This window comes from Epinephelus lanceolatus, chromosome 23, assembly GCF_041903045.1.
Source record: "Epinephelus lanceolatus isolate andai-2023 chromosome 23, ASM4190304v1, whole genome shotgun sequence".
NCBI classification, from domain to species: Eukaryota; Metazoa; Chordata; class Actinopteri; order Perciformes; family Serranidae; genus Epinephelus; species Epinephelus lanceolatus.
Window position 1 is genome coordinate 4,607,957 of NC_135756.1, and position 21,796 is coordinate 4,629,752.

General features: G+C 34.8%; 1 protein-coding gene across 4 annotated transcripts in view; it reads right to left on the reverse strand.

The window, feature by feature from the left end:
• Window positions 1–7,308: 7,308 nt before the first annotated feature.
• The window catches only part of ptpro (protein tyrosine phosphatase receptor type O), a 75,932-nt gene continuing 61,444 nt past the window's right edge, over window positions 7,309–21,796 (reverse strand). Inside the window, exons 17-27 of one of the 4 annotated variants that reach the window (XM_033614751.2) lie at window positions 20,492–20,575; window positions 16,522–16,557; window positions 15,918–15,999; window positions 15,392–15,482; window positions 14,992–15,068; window positions 14,496–14,630; window positions 13,375–13,497; window positions 13,107–13,261; window positions 12,441–12,576; window positions 11,901–12,025; window positions 7,309–7,447 (exon numbers count right to left, since the gene is read on the reverse strand). In XM_033614751.2, the coding sequence (XP_033470642.1) occupies window positions 11,921–12,025; window positions 12,441–12,576; window positions 13,107–13,261; window positions 13,375–13,497; window positions 14,496–14,630; window positions 14,992–15,068; window positions 15,392–15,482; window positions 15,918–15,999; window positions 16,522–16,557; window positions 20,492–20,575 (1,024 nt within the window). In that variant the 3' untranslated portion in view covers window positions 7,309–7,447; window positions 11,901–11,920. The remainder of the gene's footprint in view (window positions 7,448–11,900; window positions 12,026–12,440; window positions 12,577–13,106; window positions 13,262–13,374; window positions 13,498–14,495; window positions 14,631–14,991; window positions 15,069–15,391; window positions 15,483–15,917; window positions 16,000–16,521; window positions 16,558–20,491; window positions 20,576–21,796) is intronic. The other 3 variants (XM_033614753.2, XM_033614752.2, XM_033614754.2) reach the window with 3 other exon arrangements.

The window sequence follows — 21,796 nt, forward strand, 5'->3', positions numbered from 1 at the left end:
TAACATATTATTTGTAACCCTGCTTGCACATGGATCGATATTATTAAATTTGAAACAAACGCAGGCTCCTGCCCATCCTGCCCTCGTGAAGGATTTCATGCACCACCTACATTTGGAAAAGATTAAATTCTCCTTAAGAGGGTGTGAAAACAAATTCTGCTGGATCTGGCAACCCTTCATAGACCACTTTAAGAACAATACAAGTCCTTCCCCCAACAAGCCCAGTCTAAATGATATAAAACACCGTCAGTCTGACATCCATTTAAATCGTCCCAGTCTCCCCGAATTTTAAATTTTAAAATTGTAAATTTTGAAAATTTAAATGTTTGAATTTTAAAAAAAATGAAATGTTTGAATTTTAAAAAATGAAATGTTTGAATTTTAAAAAATTGAAATGTTTGAATTTTAAAATTAAAATGTTTGAATTTCGAAAATTTAAATGTTTGAATTTTGACATTTTAAATGTTTGAATTTTGAAAATTTAAATGTTTAAATTTTAATTTTTTGAATTTTATCTTTATCTATTTTTATTGTTTTCTTGCTTCAATCTTTCTAACATAGATAATTTAATTTTATCTGTAAAAAATCCATCTTGCAAACTCATCAGAAACTCTATTCACTTTTATACTGTCACTGCGTTTAACTTTGAAAACCCCAATAAAAAAGCTGGAGGAAAAAAATAGTGCAGAATAATGAACATCGACACTTTTCTGGCACTGCGGACTCATTTCAGTCTGTACCAGCTATGAAAGACAGAATGTCTGGTAAGTATAATTTTGTTTTCTGTCTACTTTGATAAGGTATGTATAAGTTTAAATTTTTGATTCAACCAGTTTAGATAATTGTTCTTGAACAGCGGCTTGAGTTAAGAAAACTTTAAGCATTTGACATAAAGGATATTTTCTGATTGATAATTAACTCAGTCCAATCTAATAATTCAATCTGTCCATTTAGGAAGCACAAGTTATTGTTAATCAGTTTCAGCTGATTTGGTGCAAATCAAAGTGACAACAGGTGCAATGGAGAGGCAAACAGGAAATGGTTTTATATGTGGTGTCCACAGACAGTTGCTCTCTCCTTATCCTTCCTGACTGATTGTTCTCTAGTTTGGTCTTCTGCTAGTGTCCTTGGCACTACTGGTAGCATGAAGTGGTACCTGCAGCCCAATCAGATTGATACCAGATACCAGGAGACCGGCCGTTACACGAGGAGAGCTGGACAGGGCCGAAATTGGCCTCAAGTACGTTCAAACATTTCATCTTGGCAGATTTCGGACAGACCTTATGCACTGTTTATACTGACAAGTTGGTATGAAAAAATTAGTTAACAAGAATTTTTTATTTCATTCAGGTGCTTGACTATGTTGATAATTGAACTGTTAAATTGTATAGGCTAAACCTCCTTAATCAAAGATTAATAAAAGGGAAAGTTCATTACATTCATTTGCATTTATCAATAGATATAACAAATATTAATATTAATATAATTTACTACTGTACTTTCACTGCTTCAACCACTGATCTTAAGAAATACAGATCATCTTTGTTGTTTTGATATTAGGATGTCAAAAAAACAAAATTAACTTATCTGCCATTTTTAAATTGGTGTTTCCAATCATCTCTTGAGAAATGCATTTCCTGATATAGAACACTAGGGGGCGTCATCTATTATACATAATGAGGCAAAAGCATCGAAAGTGCAGAACTGTCTTATTGAATCTGATGTGATCTTATGATGAGTGGCTCAATATGGAGCTGTTTTCACAAGATGTCACCACTTTTAAAGATAATGTTTGATTATCGTTTAATTCAATGGATAAAAGTCAAATATACAAATTTTATATAAATGTGACCTTAACGGAAAGAAAATTTCTGTAGAATCTGAGAGTTAACATTTTGTGTTTATTTCAATTTTCTATACAAATTTTTAATCAAACTTTTAGGGCTGTAAAATCTAAATTTGGCCCTATATACCATAGCAAAAATGAACTATAATATTACTTTATTGTGAGAACTGTATAGCGTTTTATAGTATTTTTTCACCAGCTATGGTATATAAAATAGTGATGTATTACCCAGATTTAGTATTTGCTCCTGTATCTTAAATTTTTAGGGAGTGTTGTACAAAATTTGTGATCGTAACAATTTGGGAGACATTTTGGACATTTTGGGATTGTAACCAATTTTGGGGACACCAAATTTGAATGACTATCTAATTTAACGTACATATGTTTCTGTAGTTTACTACTAATCTTAATAATTCTGGGATAAATTGACTGATTGAAATTGAAGATGCATTTTATCTGATTCTGTTCACGTAAAAACAAAATGAATTTGTGATAATATTTGGTAGAAGTTCATATTTTTTTTTAAAACTGTAGACATGTAATTTACATAAATGACCACAATTTAAATCACAATATTGATCAGAAAAAAAATCCAGATTAGCCATTCTTTCCAATTGGCATAAAAAGTATCATAAAAATGTCTTGTTTTTGGTGTCGGTAATTAAATTCAGTATTCATGTTCAATACATTTCAAGTGTTAGCCAACCATTTTTGTATTTTGTATGTAGAAAGTGAAACGAGACAAATCTAACTGCAACATTTTATTTTGTTCCAACACGCACACACACATTAAAACTCTGTGACGACGATCCGAGTTCGAGATCGTCCCTCAAATTTTAAGTGACACAATGCACAAGAATGGCACCAATGACGTACAAGTTTGACTGGACACACACTAAGCAAGAGAAAGAATTGTAGAAGAGTGTACAGTGCTGAGCTTTCAGACATTGTCTCCAGGTTTTAACGTCAGTTTTTAATCTTCTAAATCTTTTTAACAGCTGTTCCAAAGTGCGTTTCTCCGACTGACAAGTTCTCCCCATTGACGTTTCCCCAACAGCCGAGTCTCCAAACGTCCAACAGCCGAACCGTTGTAGTGATGGGAGAACTTCTGGCTCAGGTAATGATGATTCACATATACAACAACTTTTAAAAAACAAACCTCTAAAGCAACATTTCCACAAGAATTACTTTGTAATGACGAGTAGAAACAGAATAGTTAAGCAGTAGTAGTATGTACAGTACATTTGATATCTAATAGTGAAATGTAACCTATATCAGATCGAGTGGCGACCGAACCAATGAACAGGTAAAGACTTCAGGTGTTTGAACCACAAGGCCACAATGACGAATCATTTTACAAGTCAACACTGAAGTGTCCAACGGCCTTTTTACACACATTCATTGATCTCTTCCATTTTTTTAATTTTTATTTATTTATTTTTTTACAAATTGGATGCAAGGTATGGTCAAAATAACACAAACAGCAGTTAGAAGTGGCTTTTCTTTTCTTAAATTTTAGTATTTGGGGCGCTTTTTAAATTAGAACAACTTTAGAAGGTTATAACAAAATTTGTGACCATATGTTTTTTGAGGGGAACAACACTCATTGTAAACTTTTTCTTTAATTATTTGGTTTGATTGGTCAATTCTTAGTTTAGTTATTAATTGAAATCTTTATGTTGCTAATTTTTATACTTTTATATATACTTTATACTTTTTTTTCCCATTCAGCCAAATTTCATGTGAGGTCGTTAAACAAGATTAAACAAATTTTAGCTTATTAAAATATTTAAACTACACAAAAACTTTTTGTAACAATCTGTAATGATATGTATAAAAATCAATATATCATAGTATTGCAATATTTTTGTGTGAAAATATCGTATCGTCACACAGTGCCAAATATCGATTCTTTTTTTTTTTTTAATTAAATAAATTATAAATATCACAAATACAAATTAAACTTTAGGTAGCCTAATAGAATAATATAATAAATTGCTTTTTCAGTCCACCAGATACATTTTCCCGCAAATACAAAAAAATGGCTGAAGTGACGTGAACAGACTTAAAATTTTATCTTATTAAATGAAAACAATGTTGACAAAGTTTTCCTTTGGGGACATAATTTACAGTTGGAAAAAGGTAATATATTGCAATATATTTTATCGCAATAACCAGCATACCACAACATATTTAAAATCGCAATAATATTGTATCGTGACTTAAGTATCACGATAATATATCGTGGATCCTCTGGTGATTCCCACCCCCAATTAACATTTGCACAACGCACAAAAAAAATCTATTAAGAAACCTTTAATTGGCTAAAAGTTTTTCTTGAGAAGTTGTGAGGAAAGTTTTTTTGATGTAAATTGGTAATTTTACTGGCACTGTTTCCTCCCATTGACAGCACTGTAAATTGAAACAGACCACTGAAGTGATTTTGATTGGAAGAGGATTGTTGACAGTAAATGTTATAAAATCAGATGTAATCTCGTATTGGACCATCATCACTATCTCCTCTGTGGAGACCCAAAAAGAAAAGCCACTCAACTCTCCGCTCGTATTTTGACAACACCCTGTACATCCTGAATGGAGTGTAAAACTTTGGGTTGAATGAGGTCGACCACTCTCATCTGTTCAGTAGACATTCTCTACAGTCATCAAGGAAGTGAGAAATGTGGAGTTTCTTTTGCCCTTCAATTCAAGTGATCGATAGAAACATGGAAAATGACTAAATAATTGTAAATAAGTTGATCTGATAACAGACTGATGCGTCAGAAAATGGCTTGATAACAATTTTCTGTACAGTATTCATGTGTTAAGACGGAGATATTCAGTCGGCCCGAGCCAAGATTGAACTGAGCCGAGATTCAGGCCCCAAAACAACCGAAACATGAAGCTTAACTGTTCGTTTTCAACATCAGAACTACTTTTCTAAAATTTATTTCAAAGCTCACTGATTTTGTTACAAGATCCGAAAGATTTTTAAATTCCAGAGAATCCTCTCTAGCATCTAGTTGTGGTATTATCCCCAAACACAAATGGGAGTGCACCAAATACTGGGAATCTGGCATTAATAACTTTTGGTGGTGCTGAATAACATTTTGTAACCATAGCAAATTTTAGGGGCGCTACACAATATTTTGGGACATTATAGCAAATTTTAGGGGCGCTACACAATATTTTGGGACATTATACCAAATTTTAAAAAATTAAAACAAATTGAAAATGCAATACCAAATGTGTCTGTTGTAAACAAAATTTGGTCATATCTAATTTTGCCATTAAAACACAATTTTGCAATACCAAATCTGGCATTAGTAACTTTAGGTGAAACATTTTGTAACCGTAACAAATTTTGGGGGTGCTACACAATATTTTGGGACATTATACCAATTTTTAAATTGTAAATGCCATACCAAATGTGACAATAAACAATATTTGGTCATATATAATTAAGCATATTAAAACAAATTTTTGCAGAACCCAGTCTGACGCTTAAAACTTTTTGTTGCACTTTGCTAAATTTTGGGACTCTTACCATTTTACTGTGAGCACTCACGTTAGGGTATTTGTGGCCACTAGGGGGCACAGTACAATATGTTATAAAGTTGTGGTTCTTTACAAAATTTTGGAATTGAGGAAAAAAAAAATGTTTAGAATGTTTTATAACCTGAAACTTTTCAGGGCTCTGTGCCAAATAATAAGATAACAAAAAACACTGTTAAGGAACCAAACATTTGAGGATTAATAGAAGAATCAAAATAATGCAATATCAAAGTTTAGTATTTGGGGCACTATTCCAAAGTTTGGGGCAACAGATGACAACAAAAGCAGGGAATGTAACATTTTTTGTATGTTTTATATTTGCGCTTTCTAGAACGACAGATATGTTTTGGGTCAATATTTAGTTTTATTGTCATGAGTTCTAGAGAACAGTTGCACTTTTTTAAGTTGGTAATCTGATGGATTAAAGATATTCAAATTGTGCCAGGAGGCTCAGAAAGGCTCGGGCCGACCCAAAGATATGTTTCTGTCATTTCCAAAATTCATCAACAGAAAGGAAAACTCAACATCAGGTCTTGATAAAACTTTGTAGTAGTTTTGGCAGTTCGACTGAGTAATGTCTCTCTTCTGTCTTCTTTCTCACTCTGATATGATCCATTTGTTTGTTTCCAAACAGGATTGTTGCAGCCGATGAGATCATGATCCTCAGAGGGTTAAAAACATCTCCAGTAGTCTAAAGTTAATTCTATGTCTTCAGATCGAGATCCTCTGTTAGAAGAGCCCACAGGACGGGACGAATATCGAGCGGCACGGCTGCAGTTAGTCCTCCACAGCAGGAAGCAGCAGCAGAAAGTCTTCCCTTCTTCTGTCAGCAGGTCAGGCAGCTCCGAGGCCTCAGTGCAAATACAAACTACAGCTCTACAACCACAGTCTCTAAACTGGCCTCCAACACACCCGACAGCAACGGGACAGCAGCATGAGGCGCTCGTGTTTCCACAGAAAGGCGTTCGTTCCCTTCAACTGTTTGTGCCCTTTAGTTCTTGTGCAGACCCAGCAAACATTCAGACGTTTAGTGGTCGATCCAACGGACGGGATAAAAAGTTCGGAGGCATTCGAGTAGCATTTCTAGAAATCGGTACCAAATACTTTTCTGATAAAACCATTTCTGAAGTCTGGAACGTTCAGCTTGTTCAAACTGCAGCAAAAATGTTCCTAATTTTTCACAGATGTCCAACGACGACAAATAATTTTTACCAATGTTTGACAATTTTGACCAGGACAGATACACCATTACGTTTGGAAGGCTCCTCCAAGCACAATCCATGTTTAGTGTTTAATTTAAAAAACTCAATTAAAAATCTACTTCAACATGACAAAATGTTGTGCTCATTTTCCAGACCTTTACTCTTCGTCGAATGCTTGCTGGGTTCTCTCAGTGAGTATAATCTGTGCAGCAGTCCTGGCAGTTGGTTAGCATGTTAGAGCAGTTGATGTTTTTATCAATCAACATGTTACAGTCCCATGTTTGGTTTGTTTGGCAGTGAGTAACGTTGAAATCTACCGCCTTCGACTCTGACGTTGCAAAAAGCCAGGAAAGCTGCACTCTGCAGGACGGTGAACACTATCAATGATGCAAAAAACTAAAACTAACCGATGATAAATTACTTTCGAAGTGGAGGAAGAGGCCAGTGTGCTTGCTGGTTTTTCAGCTACTCCTGAGATTAAAAAAGAAATAAAATGAAAAACTGCTGACTCAGTTACACCAACACGTCGCCTCAATGAGGACGGACACAGTGTAGACATCCAATCACAGGTCGGAGCGCGTTAACCTCCGACTTCTCCCACCCCACGTTGACGTGAGTCAGTCCAGTTCAGAGGGCAGGGTTGCGGTTCAACATGTTGGTCAGTCAGTGAAGGCTCCTTAAGGCAAAACTCCATCCCATGCTTTAACATCAATTCAAACAAAAAACTGGATTCTATTTTTTTTGTCAAGATGTTCCGCTGTTTTGTTTTTTGACACTGATGATGACGCGGATCTTCTTCTGCAGAGAATGGATGCCTGAAGCACAGGAGGCTGGGTGTGTTCGCAGCCTGTAAGGAAAAGAAAAAATATTTCTGGTTTTTCAAATTTTGTATTGTACACTTTCTGCATCTTGATGACAGACTATACTTTGATTTTTTTGGGTTTTTTTTTTTAATCATTTTTTTCGACATGCTATACTATGACTTTTTTTTCATGGTTTTGGACCACATACCATACTATGACTTTTTTTCATGATTATGGACGACATACTATACTATGTTGTTTTTTCATCATTTTGGACGACATACTATACTATGACTTTTTTTTCATCATTTTGGACGACATACTATACTATGACTTCTTTTTCATGGTTTTGGACGACATACCATACTATGACTTTTTTTTCATCATTTTGGACGACATGCTATACTATGACTTTTTTTTCATGGTTTTGGACAACATGCTATACTATGACTTTTTTTTCATCATTTTGGACGACATACTATACTATGACTTCTTTTTCATGGTTTTGGACGACATACCATACTATGACTTTTTTTTCATCATTTTGGACGACATGCTATACTATGACTTTTTTTTCATGGTTTTGGACAACATGCTATACTATGACTTTTTTTTCATCATTTTGGACGACATGCTATATTATGACTTTTTTCATCATTTTGGATGACATGCTCTACTATGACTTTTTTTTTCCGACATGCTATAGAATGACATTTTTTTCAGTTTTTTAACATACCATACTGAGATGTTTTTTTCGAAATACTATACTAAGATTTTTTTTCCACATGCTATACTATGACTTTTTTCGACATACTATACTATGACTTTTTTCGACATACTATACTATGACTTTTTTTTTTTTTTTCAGTTTTTCCAACATGACTATGACTATGACTTTTTTATCAGTTTTTTGGACATGCTATACTATGAGGGTTTTTATCAATTTTTTTGACACCTTCTCTTGGTGGAAACAGGATACTGAAGCAGAAAAGTTTGGGAAGACATGCAACTTTTCTCTGCACTGTCAAGCTCCTTCTTTTTTGTATAGTTAAGTGCCTGGCTGGCATGGGAGCAAGGTACTGTGTCAGTAAATGCTCCATGATTTTGCGTGGTGATATGTGTGTTATCGGACTTGAAAGAATGTAAATGTTTAAATTGAAATGTATCTCCATCACAGCAGCCATACTAACAATAGCTGACAGCTTTGCTGAATATCTGTTACATCATAGCAAAACTGGCTTCTTTATTTTGTGTATGTTTAAAGATTGATATTATAATCTATACTATATGTATTTATGGTTATGTTTGCACATGTGTATGAGCTAACTGTATTCATTTCTGTGTGGTTTGTAAATCTAACAATGTTTTAAAAAAGAAAGATGTTTCTGATGGAAAATGGTAACAATGTTATTCAAATAATGTAGATGAAGTCTAAACATGATTAAAGACCTTTGAAAACATCAATATGCTTCACTGTTGTCTGGCCTGGGGTTCACTACACATTCCATACTGTGACATTTCTATGAAATACTCTGTTATGACTTTTTTTTGACATGCTATACAATAACGTTTCTTCAGTTTTTGGACGTACTATACTATATCGTTTTTGTCAGTTTTTTTCAACATAAAATACTTTTTAGACATACTACACAATGATGTTTCTTCAGTTTTTCGACATACTATACTATGACTTTTTTATCATTTTTTTCGACATGCTATACTATGACTTTTTTTTTGTCGAGATGCTATACTATGACTTTTTTTGTTTTGTCGAGATGCTATATTATGACTTTTCAGTTTTTTCGACATGCTATATGACTTTTTTTACTTTTTTCAACATTCTATAGTATGACTTTTTGTTTAGTTTTTTTGTCATGCTGTACTACAATTTTTTTTCGACATACTATGCTATGACTTTTTTTTTGACATACTATACTATGACTTTTTGTTTTGTCGACATGCTATACTATGACTTTTTTCAGTTTTTTCAACATGCTGTGACTTTTTTTTTAGTTTTTTCAATATTCTACAGTATGACTTTTTTAGTTTTTTTGACATGCTGTACTACAATTTTTTTTTCGACATACTATGCTATGACTTTTTCGACATACTATACTATGACTTTTTTCCCGTTTTTTTTCTGCCATGCTATACTATGACTTTTTTTTAGTTTTTTGGACATGCTATACTATGACCTTTTTTTCCCCGACATACTATACTATGACTTTTTTTTGACATACTATACTATGACTTTTTTTTAAAAGTTTTTGGACATACTATACTATGACTTTTTTCCGACATGTTATACTATGACTTTTTTTTCAGTTTTTTCGACATGCTATACTATTACTTTTTTCGACATGCTACGCTATGACTCTTTTGACATACTATACTATGACTTTTTTTGATATGCTATACTATGACTTTTTTTCGACATGCTACGCTATGACTTTTTTTCGACATGCTATACTATTACTTTTTTCGACATGCTACGCTATGACTTTTTTTTGACATGCTATACTATGACTTTTCCCGTTTTTCCAACATGCTATACAATAACGTTTTTTCGATGTGCTACATTATGACTTTTTTTTTTTCGTATTTTTCGACATACTATACTAAGATTTTTTTTTCTACATGCTATACTATGACGTTTTTCGACATGCTATACTATGAGGTTTGTTTTTTTTTTAGTTTTTTCGACATGCTATACTATAACTTTTTTTTTCCCCGACATGCTATACTATGACTTTTTTTGACATACTATACTATGACTTTTTTCTGACATGCTATACTATGATTTTTCCCGTTTTTCCAACATGCCATACAATGACGTTTTTTCGACATGCTATACTATGACTTTTTTTCCCGTGTTTTTCGACATGCTATACTATGACTTTTTTTTCCCCGACATACTATACTATGACTTTTTTCGACATACTATACTATGACTTTTTTTCGACATGCTATGCTATGACTTTTTTTTGACATGCTATGCTATGACTTTTTTTCCGATATGCTATACTATGTCTTTTTTCGACATGTCATACTATGACTTTTTTTCGACATACTATACTATGACTTTAAAAAAAAAAAATTGACATGCTATACTATGACTTTTTTCGACATGCTATGCTATGACTTTTTTCAACATACTATACTATGACTTTATTTCGACATACTATACTATGACTTTTTAAAAAAAAATAAAATAAAATCGACATGCTATATTCTGACTTTTTTCAGCATGCTATACTGTCTTTTTTCCGACATGCTATACTATGACTTTTTTCGACATGCTATACCATGACCTTTTTTTCCATTTTTTTTCGACATGCTATACTATGACTCTTTTTCGACATCCTGTACTGACTTTTTTTCCTACATGCTATAGTATTACTTTTTTTGACATGCTACGCTATGACTTTTTCGACATACTATACTATGACTTTTTTTCGATATGCTATACTATGACTTTTTTTTAACATGCTATACTATGACTTTTTTTCGACATGCTATGCTATGACTTTATTTCGACATACTATACTATGACTTTTTTTCGATATGCTATACTATGTCTTTTTTCGACATGTTATACTATGACTTTTTCGACATACTATACTATGACTTTATTTCGACATACTATATTATGACTTAAAAAAAATCGACATGCTATACTATGACTTTTTTACGACATACCATACTATGACTTAAAAAAAAAAAAAATCGACATGCTATACTATGTCTTTTTTTTTTCGACATGTTATACTATGACTTTTATTTTTGACATACTATACCATGACTTTATTTCGACATACTATACTATGACTTTAAAAAAAAAAAAAAAAAAAAAAAAATCGACATACTATACTATGACTTTTTTCGACATGCTATGCTATGACTTTTTTTTTCCGACATACTATACTATGACTTTAAAAAAAAAAAAAAAAAAAAAAAAATCGACATACTATACTATGACTTTTTTCGACATGCTATGCTGACTTTTTTTCCGACATACTATACTATGACTTTATTTCGACATACTATACTATGACTTTTTTAAAAAAAAAAAAAATCGACATGCTATACTATGACTTTTTTACGACATACCATACTATGACTTAAAAAAAAAACAAAACAACATGCTATACTATGACTTTATTTCGACATACTATACTATGACTTAAAAAAAAAAAAAAAAATCGACATGCTATACTATGACTTTTTTCAGCATGCTATACTATGACTTTATTTCGACATGCTATACTATGACTTTTTGATCAGTTTTACTAACATACTATACTATGACTTATTTCAACATGGTATCTTATGATTTTTTCTTGCATTTCTATGACATAATACACTAGAGACACAATTAGATACAATTGTGTAACTTCTGTATGGATGTTGTGTTTACTTGGTTATGACTAGGTTAATACCCTGTTGTTGGTGTGTATCTTCAGCTGCTCTCACTGTGTGGTGTTCGGTTTGACTCACGTCTGGAGGAGCCTCCATCATTATGTCTTGCTAGCGTTCTCATAGATGACATCAGATGTGATGGACTGCTGCTTCTTCTTCTGCCACATCAACAGGACGCACTGATGGATGAACACGTACTGCTCCTGCAGACAACACAGACTCATACCTGTGAGATCAATGAACTGTTTGACCAATCAAAGACACTGATTTAGGTTCATTAGAGGGGCGTTTTCTAACCTGTATTGTTGAGTCCAGTTGAACTGAACTTTCTCATTATTTTGGCAGATCTTACAACAGGAATTGTATTCAAGCGCAGACTGAAACAACAGCTTAGAGGACGTGGTCTGAGTCCCTTACCAAACAAATTCTGTAGTTGTTTATTAGTGGTGGGAACGTGATCTGACCTTAATGTGACCAAACTAGACGGTAAAGATCTGAACCAACTACAGGTTTGAAAATGCCCGGAACGTGTGCTGGAAACTAATAAGACTTCTTGTGTATCCAGATCTAAACTAACGGGTCCCATTTCTGCTGCAAACAGACGCACTGACTTCTCACCTCAGTCTGGACCATAGACAGACGGTGTGATCGCATCTCGGACACCATCCCCAGGATATCTGCAAACTCGTGTTCTCTGATGTGCTGCATCAGACGGTCCAGAGCGATGAACGTCCCCGTCCGGCCGACTCCAGCACTGAACCACAGACACAGACATTAAACCTCTGCTGTTATCTTCATGACGACAGGAGTCATGATGGCAGCCACAACAACCAGAATAAATGGATGAAATAATGCGGATTACATCATCTGTCTAATGGCATTTTTATGGCCGTGACTATCAGGATGTGATCTGGACCTCCAGCTCAGCGAATAAAGAAACTGTGTTCATCCAAATAAACTGCTGATGATCAACCAACAACTGTGTTTGTGTTCTGAAGGAAATAATGTGACTATTTAACGCTATTAAAATACGGGATGCAGCATTTGATTTTCAGAGTTCTTAAACGTTTTTAAAGGGACAGTTCACCTTTCATTTTCCTTCTTACCTGTAGCACTTTATAATCTACCTGGATAGTTTTGTTGTGAGTTGCCGAGTGTTGGAGATATTGGCCGTAGAGATGTCTGCCAGTTTTGTCCCAAAAGATATTTTTTCTTGTTTATACTAACTAGAACTTTGTAAAATCAAGATTATATCTGTAGTCTGGGGGACTACTGAGTCCTGACCTGCAGTGCACGATGATGGGGTCTTTGGTCCTGTTGGCCTGCTGACGGACAATGTGGACGAACTGCAGGATGCTTTCGATGGCGTTGACCGTGGGGACGCCATGATCCGGCCATGAGGTGTAGTTCAGGTGGAGCACGTCCTGACTCTCATCAGCCTGCAGGGGGAGACAAAGATCAATGAGACCTTACAGGAAATATATAAATGCACAACGTGAACCTGCAGCTTTTACTCCACGTCAGGCCTCGACCCTGAGAAACTGGTACTCACGTATCCCAGTCTGAACTTCCTGATGGTCCACTCTGGAGACTCGGTTTCAGAGAGCATCTCCACACTGATCTCTCCGTACATCACAGGCTCATCTGTGAACGGCCAGTAGTGATCACACTTCACCTGGAAACACATGAAATATATTCAGTGTTAGAGATTATTATTTCAAATGTTAATAAGACTGGAAGTTAAAGGAATACTTTACCCGCCCCGAAGATCATTTATATATCAGTTACTCAACTTGTGTTACGTTGCATTTGTGAAGAACATTTTGTTTTTCTCACATGCCTCCATGGTGAATGCAGAATGCAAACACAGAGAATATTCTGTACTATATTACTGTGGTCTGTATCTGACAACAGCAAAACTATATCAAAACATCCATCTGCAAACTCTCACACAACTTGTGCAGCAAAATTTTTGTTAATGGAGTCTGGCTTTACAGAGAGCATAGATAAGTTTACTTCCTGTTCAGTTCCCTGTCAGAAAGTTGTGTCCGTCTGTAAAGTACTGAGCATACAACCGAATGAATTAGGCTTGGATTATACTGCACGAGTTGTGTGAGAGTTTGCAAACAGATGTTTTGATATAGTTTTGCTGTTGTTTAACGCAATTAATCAAGTACTCAAAAATTTTCTGGTTTTGGATTCTGCATTCACCACGGAGGCATGCAAGAAAAACAAAATTTTCTTCATGAATTCAATGTAACACGGGGTGCGTATCTGATATACAAATGGGCAGTGAATTATATCCTTTAGAGCTGCATTAATGTTTTTGTCCACTTGGGGGCAGAACAAGATGATCACACAACATCTGACATTTTATCAGCCAATAAAGAAACTGATGTTAAAGTAATTAAACAGTTGATCACATCCTCCTTCTATCTATCTATCTATCTATCTATCTATCTATCTACTCAGTGGTGGGGGAAATATTCTGATCCTTTACTTGAGTAATACCAAAATATCACACTGTGTTTTGTGCGTAAAAAAAAATCTTCATTTGTAGTAAATATAAATGCAGTGGTGCTCTATATAAAGAAAACACTTTATTAAAGTACAAGTACCTCAGCGTGTACAAAAGTGCAGCCCCGTTTTTTTTTGCACAGTAATGAGACTCACCCTCCGTCGCTCGTTACACTGAGTCAGCATGACGATGATCGGAGATTTCTGCTGCAGAACCATCTTCCAGAAATCGTTGCGAGTTTCAGGCAGTGGACCCTGAGTGGCGATGTACTCTTTACTGTGTTTGTAGCCCTGAAGAACACACACACACACACACAAATTATTAAATAAAAACACAAATAGAAATTGGAGTTGAAGCTGTGGAGTTGTGAGAACAAAGGTTGGAGTCAATAACCCTTAAAAGATCTAAATTCCTCCAATGAACTTCTCACAGTCAGAAATATTAGTCTTTACTTCCTTTCGGCGAGACGTCACATTTTACTCCCCCGTCTATATCGCTGTGACTTAAGGATGTCCTTTCTCAGATTTGATAAAACAAGTGAAAACAGTGAAAGACTCTTCTGATAAGCTTTTATATCTCTGACTATGAATGCTTGCTGCTCTCTGTTGTGTTCCTCTGATGTTCCTTCAGGATGATAATAAAGTGACTCACAGGTATGTAGTTGGCGTTGATGTAGTCTGAACCTTCGTCGTTGTGCATCGAGATCAGCTTCACCCGACTGAAGTCGTCTGCAGAGAAGAGGTTTAAAGTCAGTTTATCAGCAGTAACAGGACACATCATGTTTTCTTTATGTGATGCAGCAAAACATCAAACACTCAACCACAAAAAACAATTTCACGTTCTGTGAGAAAAACAAGTTTCTGTTTGATGCATTTTGAAAGTCTGTGATGTGATGATTCAACGTTCAACCTCTGTTTTTGTGCAAAATGTGTCAAAACAAACAGAATTTAATCTGAGCTCAGTAAATATTCACCACATACTGAAGGAAAGACACGTTATAAATGGTGACGTATGTGTGGTTATTTAGTTTGAGACACTTTCGGTGACTCACAGGGGAGGATGTTTGTGTATCTGTTCTTTGGCCTGTTGACGGGCATGTCTGCTGCATCGTGGGAAAGATCCAGGCCGACACTCTTCAGCTCCTAAAAACACATCGACATGTGTAAAACATCTTCAGGATTTACTTCAACTTCAATGAATATTCATAAACATAAAATTATGTCTGAGGGAATTCAGAAATCTGTGACTCCACTCAGAGAAACTTCGCTGCAGGAGCTCGGTGTAAACTGGGGCTGCTGCTGACTAAGAATTTTCCTTGTCAACCAGTAGTCATTTGTTGCTAGTCAGTCTGTCCTTTCAAATTAAAGTCACACATGGTCCAGTCATATAGGTTTGGATTTGTTCTAATAGAGTTTCATGTTTGTTTTTTCCTGTGACTAAGCGACCAGTGAAATCTTGCTGACTAATGACCTTTCTGGTCGACTAACGTTTGGTAGTATAAATGCTGCAGCAGTGAAACTGTGCGTGAGCTGTCACTACAGAAACACCCCATCTGATTCAAACTGTGGGGACTTTACCTCAAACTGCAGAGAGAACTTGTAGGCCGAGTCTTTGCTCATTTCTTTGAAGAAGGCGTCAAAGTCATCCAGCTGCACGGGACTGAAATAACACAATAATACATCAGTGTGTCAGCAAATATTTAAATATGACGAGCAATATGTCATTGCTTTACAAATCATATTTATACCATCAACAAGTCAATGTTTTACACAAATATCTAACAAATGTCCACTTATACACAAAAAAATTCTAAATCTAATCTATTCATTTGACCCTTTGACCTTCTAATGCTGACCAAAGTAGAGACAAACTTTGACTGTTACTGTGTCTTTACATTATTATTGTCAGATCTGTCTATATTTCCAAATGTCCTCCTCTCTCTGTCTGAGTGTTAAATATTCTCTTGTTTCAGTTTCACTTTCATCTGCAGGATTAAACAGTTTGGATGTTTTTTCTCTGCTTTTGGCTGAAGGCTGTTATTAGTGCAATGGCAGCGCGCGCGCGCACACGCACACGCGCACACGCACACACACACACATATGAATGCACAACATAAATAAAGCACAGAATGAAGAAGCCCACAGACCGACAGAGTCACGTGTTGCTGTTTAGTCTTGTTACCTTGTTAGCTTCCGTTTCTTTAAAGCTGTCTTGCTCCTATAAAATACACACATGTGAAGTTCCTCATGATGATAAACTGACAAACATCAGTCAGTAACTATATTACATATTACATTACACTGTAACAAGTACTAATCCTGCTCCTACAAATCTGCAGACATTAGGGTTTGACCGATGTCGTTTCTAAGTCCTTTATTGATGGTGAAACATTTTAATTCCTAATCAAAGTCGATATTTTTAGATTTATTCAAAATGTTTAAATCTAAGAGTTAAACTCAGATATCCCCAAAATCTTTTAGGGTCTAAAAATTTTTAAGTCTATGAGTCTCCCTTTATTTTATTTTTTTTTGTACAGTCATAGGGCAATAAAAGGGAATTTACCTCAGTAATCAGTGGTCAGGAAAATTTTATTTCAGGTTCACACTCTGAGTCAATGAAAAGAATGGAAATCTATGGCTGCCAATATTAATTAAAATTATTTAATCAAATTAAAAAGTCAGTTTCCATTTATGTGTGTTATTTTCAATTGCAAATTATTTTTAAATTTAAATCACAAACTGGATTTGGCATTTGAATTTTATCTATGTCCCAATTTTAGCTAATCTATAAGCAAAGAGAAAATGTAAAGGCCTTTTTCATGATCGATTTCATTAAAGTTGAAAACTTCACAAACAAGGCCTGACAAAAATGTGTAATAAAAGTCAAAATATTTAGATACTATTTAAAATAAATGTACAGTTTTGTAGGGCCAGTTTTATTTTTAAATTTAAGTTACACCATTGTCTGATTGGTAAATTATTTATGTATATTTATTTTATCATATAGATATTTTTTATTATATATCTAATTATATCATAATTATCTGATTAATTTATATAATTATAAAATTATTTGCCAATGCAGTTTTAAATTTTGGATTCAATGTGAATTTTCAAACATAAAATTATTATTATTAAATATTATTATTTTTGGGGGTTTTTGGCAGCCATTAACATTTATAAAAAAAAAGGCCAGTACGTAACCATCTATCGGTCAAACCTTAAAAACAGAGCTGCAGTATCACTAACATGCTCAGTGATTTGTTTAAATCATCCATCTCAAACAAAGTGTTACTTGTTTTACGCAGACAGCTCCATATCAAACATGCAGCCTTTTTACATTTACATTCATCTTTTACACGTCATGCTTCTGTATTTGCATGCTGGAGTCAAATCTAGTCTCTTAAAGATTCACTCTCTGATTGTGTTACAGCTCTCCAAATCCCAAAATGTCCTCTCAGCTCGCAGCTGATGGCATATTTCTAGAAATGGGGGGTTGGGTAGTCAGGAAGTGCATCTTTAATCAGCAACATGCACTATAATAACTATGTCTAACAGAATATACAGGAGATACAAGCTACACTAAAAGCAGCACTACATACTGACAGTCTAGTTCCAAAGTGGAAACAAACAAAAAGAGAAAGACAGACGGCATGCAGACAGAAAATATGGAGCAAAGCCGTAGTTAGCATCAACAGTTAGCATCATGCCACATCCAAAATGTGACTCTGAGAGTTCAACCACAGACACAGCATTGCAAGACAGAGTTCCACATGTCTGATAAATCATTTGCTGACTTCCCATTTCCCGTCAATCAAACAGTACTTTAAAGCTTTTTTTTTCCAAAATGCAGCTTTCAAGAGTTAAAGCACAAGTCTGGTGATATTTATATGTTGTTCTTGTCAACAAATCCCATGTTTAGATTCAAATTATTCTACTAACAATTATTGCCTGTGTATCAGAGCCTAATATGCCATAGAGCTCCACTGTCCAAAAGCAATTAAAGCAAAATCAAAGTCAACAAAATACTCAGTAGAGAAATTTTTACCAACACAAGAGAGATAATTCATGTCAATTAAGAACAACAGGGGCTCTGAAATTGATCCTTGTGGAACACCAGATTACATGTTAAGAGAAGCTGAGTTAATTTCTTGGTAGGCGATATGTGGTAGGTAACTCCATTGTTTTGTATTGGAATGCCCCCACCAAAGGTACAGTGCTCTATACAATGAAAAATACATTTGTTTTTTTGTTATTTAGGCCCAAATACAATGCTGGGTTTGAGTTTCTAAACAATGAGTTTATTAAGTGTTTTTGAAAAATTGGAATAATCTCTTCTCTCAGCTACATTCTAGATCTGGTGTTCCACAAGTTTCAATTTCAGAGCCCTTGTTTTTTAATTATGAATGAATGGAAAGCTTGTACATTGGCCTCTAAGGTTCTCTGGGCACAAAAGACGAGTGTTAAGTTATAAGTTTAAGTGACACTGAAAGACACAAACAAAATGTAGATGCCAGTTTACTAAGATTCATTAACTCACATTTGTAAATTAAGAACAAGTGCACTAAAACAGATCCATGTGGGACCCAAAGTTAATGTTAAGGGCAGCTTAATAAATTCATTAACTTTAACCTTTACAAAATAAACTAGAAATCTTTTCTTTACGTGATAAATCTTTGGACTCATGTTATGTATGCATGTAAATATGTAGTTGTAAGCTATGACCTAAATATATTTTTTTTTCTAAAAGGCTAAATTATTAAGAAATACAAACATAATTTACTGCTGAAAACTTATGTACGTATGTACTTATTTTTTTAATTTTTTATGTTTTTTGCAGTTCAACAGAAGTACAGTATGTATATAAACATTTTTCATTTACGGCCAAATAAAATCAAATTTGTTTGTTTAATGCTGATTAAAGTGAAATAGCAGTTTACAAACATCAGGGAAATCACTTATGTAAATTATGAACAACAAGGGGCCTAAAATCAAGCCTTGTGGAACATCAGATTTAAAGTTCAGAGGAGCTGAGTTAGTCCTATGACTAGTGACAAATTACCATAAAGAAAGCTGGAGAATAATAATGTGGACATTATCAGGCCACGTCTAAACTGTGCAGCTAATGCAGCAATATACATGGTCACCCATGTCAAGACTGTCCTCCCAAGGAAAAAAAACAAAACAGTATCAGTCATTTCAGCACATACCCCAAAGCTATTGAAAATTACTTGACATCTGCCAACAATTTCCATATTGCGGCATCCAGACTACCAGATCACTAAGATTTACAGAAACATATAAATACATATCATCTGTTTAAATACAAAATATATTGAATTCCTACTAATTATGTAACCAAGAGAAAGAACGTAAAAGGAGAGAAAAGGAGGATCCAGAATCAAGCCTTGAGGTACACCACATTGGTAAACACAGTGTTGGTTTTGGTCTTTTCTTTGGATATTTAAAATAGTGAATACAACCATCTCTGCATTATCCTCATTAAGATAGAGATTGCACCATTAAAAACAAATTTCCCTCAAATCAGTACCAGGGCAATAACACAACAACTACCACTAGTGCTGACAACCTCACATGAAATTTTGCATTTTGTCTACAAATTAAATAAAAAGGCATGTAAATAGAGAAAGGGTCCAGAATGGAGCCTTGAGGTACACCACATCTGTGAATGCATTGTTGGTTTTGGTCTTTTCATGGGATGTTTGTCATCTCAGGTTTATCCTCACTGAGATAAAGAAAACACCATTAAACACCTATTTCCCCTTAATTCACTATAACAGGGCAACGAGACAACAAGTACCACTCACGCTGACAATGCCATATGATCTGCCTAAATATGAAATTCTGTATTTTGCATAAGGAAAGCATGTAAATAGAGAAAGAAACAGGGCCCAGAATGGAGCCTTGAGGAACACCATATCTGTAAATGCTTTGTTGGTTTTGGTCTTTTCATGGGATTTGTTGAAAACATAAAATATCATCAGACTTATCCTTTAGTTCTGGATCCAGATATGACCTAGTGGCTCCGCACTGAGGTCCAAAACAATGTCTCTGATCAATACTGTGGGCTGTGGCGCTGCTAAGACATGCCCCTGAAGTGAAGTGTTTTTGGCCAGCAAGTGCTTACTTACCAAGGATTAATATAAAAAGCCAAAAGATAGTCAGTCCAAAGGCAGGATGGCAGTAGGGTAAGGAAGGCAAAGAGGCTTCTTCGCCTGAAGGGGGTTCAAATAAAAAATAAAACAAAAACACACACAGGTAAAAATAAAGAAAAACAGACACCAGGGGGCGATAGGTTGGGGACAGAACATGGTGCTCCATTAGTAAAGAGGCACAGAGCGTCGAGAGCTTCACATTAGTGCTGAACACAGAGTTAATGCATCATGCAGCCTTTCAGAAAGTGTCCCGTTGTCTCTCTGGAGGACAACAGGAGTCTGTTTGCTGCTGGACATCAATGGCCACTCTGTCTCATTTTACAACCTCTAGCCTGAGTCTGTGACATCACTGCGTCCCCCCGGCCCGGCCCACAATGCAACACTCAGCCAGGATCCTTATCATGTATAAACAGTCCACATTTTGTCACTTGGTGGTGACGTCAGACCATGTGACAGCCACCTTAATTAACCTGATGATTTCTTTAACACTTGTGCTGCTCAGGTCATGACCCCGCTGATGCAGACAAATTCAACAACTTTGGGTTCATTTCAGTTTTTAATCCACACCAGGGTTCAGATCTTTGCTCTCGAATATTGGCTTCAGTAGAGTGGAAATGTTAAATCAACCATCTTATTGATCCTCTAGACTTTTTGGATACAGACTAAAATATGTCTGTTATATTCAGTATCAAAAACTGATACTGAATGTTGAAATCAAATCTGGCCAGGTTCAAAGAGTTGTTGATTTCACCGACCAGATAATTCCTGATTTGAATCATCCTTTCTTTCTTCCTTTCTTTGTTTGTTTTCTTTACAGTTTCACACTGTATTTATTCAGACAAAGTTTTTGTACAGTTACTTCTGTTTAGACAACATTTACCATTCAACAACTTTGACTTCTATTGTTAATGACATACATTTTTAAAGAATAACATGTTTTTAGTAAGATATTTTTTTAAGAGTCAGAAAATCAGGTATTGTATCAACATTCAATTGAAAGATGCACAGTAATGTTATATAAAGACAAAATTGACACTATTTCTCACAATTTTTTTCAGTGTTTCATATGACATGACAGATGTTGATATTTTCACATTTTAACTTTAACTTAAATATCTTAATGTAATAGTAATGTCTTTCTAATTAGCTATAAAGTAATTAAGAAAAGTTCTGTCTCAGCTCAGTGACACATTTTGGAAATAAAATATTATGATTTCTTATATTATCATTAATATACAAAAAAATGAATTTGGGTAACAAGCAAAAAGTCAGGTGCGTCTT